This window comes from Spinacia oleracea, chromosome 5 (assembly GCF_020520425.1).
Source record: "Spinacia oleracea cultivar Varoflay chromosome 5, BTI_SOV_V1, whole genome shotgun sequence".
In the NCBI taxonomy this organism is placed as follows: Eukaryota; Viridiplantae; Streptophyta; class Magnoliopsida; order Caryophyllales; family Amaranthaceae; genus Spinacia; species Spinacia oleracea.
The window spans coordinates 106,144,737-106,150,687 of record NC_079491.1 but is presented as its reverse complement, the minus strand read 5'-3'; the positions used below and the strand labels follow the sequence as shown (position 1 = coordinate 106,150,687).

At 27.8% G+C, this 5,951-nt stretch overlaps 2 protein-coding genes across 2 annotated transcripts; both read right to left on the bottom strand.

The window, feature by feature from the left end:
• Positions 1 to 2,059: 2,059 nt before the first annotated feature.
• On the bottom strand, positions 2,060 to 3,116 carry LOC130461764 (protein FAR1-RELATED SEQUENCE 5-like). Its single transcript, XM_056829963.1, has 2 exons — positions 3,036 to 3,116; positions 2,060 to 2,572 (listed from the first exon to the last, which is right to left on the bottom strand). Exons 1-2 carry the CDS (start codon positions 3,102 to 3,104, stop codon positions 2,060 to 2,062), a joined length of 582 nt encoding a protein of 193 aa, XP_056685941.1. The 5' UTR covers positions 3,105 to 3,116.
• Positions 3,117 to 3,140: 24 nt separating this feature from the next.
• On the bottom strand, positions 3,141 to 5,645 carry LOC110799998 (protein FAR1-RELATED SEQUENCE 5-like). Its single transcript, XM_056829962.1, has 4 exons — positions 5,573 to 5,645; positions 5,398 to 5,493; positions 3,768 to 4,072; positions 3,141 to 3,662 (listed from the first exon to the last, which is right to left on the bottom strand). The coding sequence occupies exons 1-4, from the start codon at positions 5,643 to 5,645 to the stop codon at positions 3,141 to 3,143; spliced, it is 996 nt and encodes a 331-aa protein (XP_056685940.1).
• Between the last annotated feature and the right edge of the window lie 306 nt (positions 5,646 to 5,951).

The window sequence follows — 5,951 nt, the reverse complement described above, 5'->3', positions numbered from 1 at the left end:
AGAGAAAGGACGTGGCAAAGGTGGGAGACGCGCTAGAGGAGGCAAACGCGGTAAGGGACGTGGACGAGGTGCTTCACGTGGTTAATAATGATTGTTGGTGAAAAAACAATTTAATTTTTTGTGTTAGTGTATAGTCAAATTACTGTTTAGAAAATACAATTAATTCTAGTTTTGATATAGTTACTTTCAGTGATTTTTAATTGTTTGATATATGAGAGTAATTATGACTTTTACAGTATTTGTGTCATATTGTTCAATTACTAAGTACGAATATAGTTTCTATTTCAATGAAATAGTTACCTTTTTAAAAATATAGTTACTCTTATAAATTTGTAAGTTATATGATTGCATAACGAAAGTTACTATATTGTCAAAATAGTAACTATATTTTATAAACAGTTACTATATGTAAAGAAGGGTGACCAGTAAATGTGAAGAGTTAGTATATATAAATAGTGAATAATTTGGTGTATAAATCTAAATAGTTACTATCTTACAGATATAGTTATCTTTAATAAGATATAGTTACTCTCTTTTTTATGGTATTTTATTATTTGATGAATATATAGTTACTATATTGTATGATATAGTAACTGTATTGTATTAAGAGTTACTATATTGTCAAAATAGTAACTATATTTTATAAAGAGATAATTTTCAGAATAGTAACTATTGTATTAAGAGTTACTATATTGTCAAAATAGTAACTATATTTTATAAAGAGATAATTTTCAGAATAGTAACTATTGTATTAAGAGTTACTATATTGTCAAAATAGTAACTATAAAGAGTTACTATATTGTCAATATAGTAACTATATTGTATTAAGAGTTACTATATTATCAAAATAGTAAACTATATTGTATTAAGAGTTACTATATTTTCAGAATATTAACTATATTGTATTAAGAGTTACTATATTGTCAAAATAGTAAACTATATTGTATTAAGAGTTACTATATTTTCAGAATAGTAATTTATAAAGAGTTACTATATTTTCAGAATAGTAACTATATTGTATTAGGAGTTACTATATTGTCAAAATTGTAACTATATTTTATAAAGAGTTACTATATTTTCTAAATAGTAACTATATTGTACTAAGAGTAACTATATTGTCAAAACTATAATATAAAACAAGAACATCACTAAAATAGTTGTTCTTTAGGTGTAAATAATTGAATATTTGGTGTCTTGGATCCAAATTCTTTGTGTTTCTTTTTTCCTTTCTTTGATGGCTGTTTGTAATTGTCATATTGACCCTTTATTCTCTTCTTAATCTTTCCTTTAGTATTAGCACGATCAGGATCAAGCACAATTGTTATTTCAGAATTAGTTGATTCTTCGTCTTGTGTTTGTCGTTGTGCTTCAGCTTTTGCCTTTTCTTGTTCTGCTATCTTTGCAGCTTCTTCTTTTGCCTTCCTTTCTTCTTCCTTTTTTATGATTTTATCAACTGCTTTATTATCCGTTTTAAACTTCTCCTCGATAAATTTTCTGGCCTTTGCTATCTTATGCCCTTTCAAAATTAAGTTATAGTATATGTGGTATAAAGTTTAAGCATGAAGTCAAATATCTACTGTAATTGTAACTATATGAAAATGAACTAATGTATATTGAAAAATTACCTTCTGATCATATGTAATCTCCAACCAGTAAAATTGTTGATTTCACCTTTCTCCCTTTTTATTGTATCAACCATTTCCCATATCTGTTTCTTTGCATATCTAGTCCATCTTGTTGTTATGTAACGATCTGGAATTGTATTGATTGAATGTAAATGCAATATTCTCAAACAATGGAAGCACAACCATCCAGATTCTTCAAAGTTTTTGCATGTGCAAGTGACGGTTGAATCTTCCATTTTGTATTGAACTTCTTGCCTTGATCCTGTTAGATTATTTACATATAATATAATATTATTCAAAAGAACATCTACTCCAAATATTAAATAAAGATTTATAGTTTTTTTACCTGTTATTCCTTCTATCCACACTTCAAAAAACACTGTTCTTCCAACACTTCCCTTGAACATTGTACTACTTGCCACAGAAAGCTTGAATTATTCTTCAAAATCACGGAAAAGTGTTATCGTGTATACATTTGCTTCCTGTTTTAATATAGCACTCATACTTAGCTCTGAAGTAGGTATTCCCCTTGTACAGTCAAAGTCGTCTTTTTCTTCGATTTTTCTCCATCGATTTATTGTAGCTTGAAAAATACTATAGAACTCTGTTAATGTTGTACTTTTATTTGCTTTAAATCCAACAGCATGGTTTGTACTTTCACTCCTTTGTGAAGAAAGTATACCGGCAGAAAAAAAATCTTTACTTAAAGTTGTACACCATTTTTCTTTAAGACCATACAATCTGTTGAACCAGTCATCTTTTTCCAGCTTAAAAGTGTTGATCATAGATTTCCAAGTTTCTTCAAAATCATTTGGTGTTATACACCCACTTAAACACTTGTAGAATGCGTTTTTGAAATTTTTATCAGACTTCAATAAACCAAACCTACTGTTTGCATTTTTACTCAAGTGCCACAAGCATAACCTGTGTCTTGAAGAAGGAAAAACCTGAAAAACAATAAAGAATATATATAGTTCCACAAAATAGTTACTATATTTTATAAAGAATTACTATATTGTCAAAATAGTAACTATATTGTATTAAGAGTTTCTATATTGTCAACAGAGTAACTATATTTTATAAAGAGTTACTATATTGTCAAAATAGTAACTATAATTTATAAAGTGTTACTATAATATCAGAATAGTAACTATATTGTATTAAAAGTTACTATATTGTCAACATAGTAACTATAATTTATAAAGAGTTACTATATTGTCAAAATAGTAACAATATTTTATAAAGAGCTACTATATTGTCAAAATAGTAACTATATTTTATAAAGAGTTACTATATTGTAAAAATAGTAACTATATTTTATAAAGAGTTACTATATTGTCAAAATAGTAACTTTTTTTACAAAGAGTTACTATATTGTCAACATAGTAACTATAATATATGAAGAGGTACCTGTTCTATTCCAGCAGCAATAGCTGCATCTTGATCAGTGAAAATTGATATAGGGTGCTTTCCTCCCATAGCCTTCAGAAAAGTTTCAAACACCCAAACAAAAGATTATGTGGTTTCATCCCCATTGAAAGCACAAGCAAACATTGTGTTTTTCCAATGGTTATTTATACCAACAAATGGAGCACATATGAGATTGTACTTATTGGTTCTAAATGTAGTATCAAAAACTAGAACATCTCCATATATTTTGTAATCTTCTCTCATCATAGAATCCTTCCAAAATAGGCACTCAATTTTTCCTTCAGCATTGAGTCTTACTCTGAAAAAGAACTCGGGATCTATTGATTGTATGTCATACAGTTTGTTCACTAGTGTTTGTGAATCCTTGCTATCAATTTGCTTAATTTTTAACTTGTAGCAGTAGTTTAGATGATCAATCATCGTATGACCAACACAGTCGTCTCCGCCATTTTCTGTTGACATATACCTATAAGACTCCATTGGTCTTAGACCACATTCTGACTTTGCCTCAATAGCTTCTTTTTTAGGTTCTGTCATTTGTCGTTCCGATCGGTGGAGATAAATTCTTATTTCTCTTGTCAATGGGTGATTATGTACCACTACATGCTTTTCTATTTCAAAATCTCCATTTTCATTCTTCTTTGCAAATATTTGAGCTTCACATTTTGTTCTTGTTATCATAACCCTCTTTCTCCTTTCTTTCTTCTTTGCATCTGATTGATCATCTTCATTTTTGAGTTCTTTGTTTTTAGGAGGGTCTCTTATTCCAGCAGCAGAACAGTAGAAGTATTTTCCATTAACAATTGTAGTTCCTTCTTTATATCTATTCTTCCCTTTTCGTACACTAAAACCAATAATAGCAGCATGTTTGCAATATAGATCATAAATCTCATCGGTTGTTTTCCTTGCTTCTCCAATTAAACTGCCATCTAATTCTTTATCAATGTTTTCTTCCTGCTCATCATTTGGATTTTCAAAGATGTTGTGGTTTGTATCAATTGAATGTATTATTAAACCTGTACAAATACAAATATAGTTATCATTAAATGTGATAGTTACTCTTCATTTATATATAGTTATTCTTTATATGTTATACTTATTATGTATTTAACATGGTTACTTAAGACCTATTGATTGTTATAGTTACTCTACAGTTCATATAGTTACTCTTTATATGTTATAGTTACTCTATATTTAACATACTTACTTAGGATCTATTATTTGTTATAGTTACTCTACAGTTACTATAGTTATTCTTTACATGTTATAGTTACTATAAGTTAAATGTAGTTTATTTCTTATATAGATTATTTCGTTATGTGAAGTTACTTTATAATTAATATAGTTACCTTTCTTAAATTATAGTTACTTTATTTTAAATATAGTTATCATTATATGTGATAGTTACTCTTCATTTTATACAGTTACTGTTTATATATTATAGTTACTCACAGTTAATATAACTCCTTTTTATATGTGATAGTTACTCTACAGTATATAGTTCCTCTTTATATGTGATAGTTACTCTTCATTTTATATAGTTACTTTTTATATGTTATAGTTACTCTATATTTAACATTGTTACTTAAGATCTATTGATTGTTATAGTTACTCTACAGTTCATATAGTTACTCTTAATATGTTATAGTTACTCTATATTTAACATACTTACTTAGGATCTATTATTTGTTATAGTTACTCTACAGTTACTATAGTTATTCTTTATATCTTATAGTTACTATAAGTTAAATGTAGTTTATTTCTTATATAGATTACTTCGTTATGTGAAGTTACTTTATAATTAATATAGTTACCTTTCATAAATTATAGTTACTTTATTTTAAAAATAGTTATCATTATATGTGATAGTTACTTTTCATTTTATACAGTTACTGTTTATATATTATAGTTACTCACAGTTAATATAACTCCTTTTTATATGTGATAGTTACTCTACAGTATATAGTTCCTCTTTATATGTGATAGTTACTCTTCATTTTATATAGTTACGTTTTATATGTTATAGTTACTCTATATTTAACATTGTTACTTAAGATCTATTGATTGTTATAGTTACTCTACAGTTCATATAGTTACTCTTTATATGTTATAGTTACTCTTCATGTTATATAGTTAGTCTCTATAGTTTATAGTTACTCTTAAGTCCTGTCTATATGAGATAGTTACTCTACATTAAACATAGTTTCTCTTTGTATGTTATAGTTACTCTACGTTAAATATAATTCCTCTTTATATGTTAGTTACACTAATGCAATTATAATATGTTAACTATATCAACATAACAGTTACTATATATATATTAAGAGATACTATATCATACCTTCTTCAATACATTGATTTGCAACCATAACTTGCTGAGATGTGCCTTCATCTTCATCTTCAACGTCAAATACTTCTCTATGATTCTCTAAATTTTCTAAAATAATAATAATTACTCAATGAGTATGAAAGTTACTATAATTCTTCGTAGTTAGTTATTAGGATTCGAATATTACCGTCATAATTATACAATTTTTCTTCTATTGCGCGATTTAAATCGATATTCAAATCGATTAAATCGTCGTCCATTGTTGAAGCTCGAAGAGAGAGAAGCTGTTGGAGGAGAGAGAAGCTGCTGGAGGAGAGAGAAGCTGCTGGAGATTAGTGATTTTAGGGTTTAGTTGGGTCGCGCATTCTGTTTTTTTGGATCACGTGATTTCCTAACGGTATATGCGCTGCAAATTACCTAATTACTCTGGTCCATGGTAACCTTATGGTGGACCGGGTCCATGCAAGCGGAATTGAACACAAAATATGTTTCCTGATTTTTGTTGCATCCATCTGATATCTTTCTATGGAAATAGATAACGATGATTTGTTTCCTGATTTTTGTAG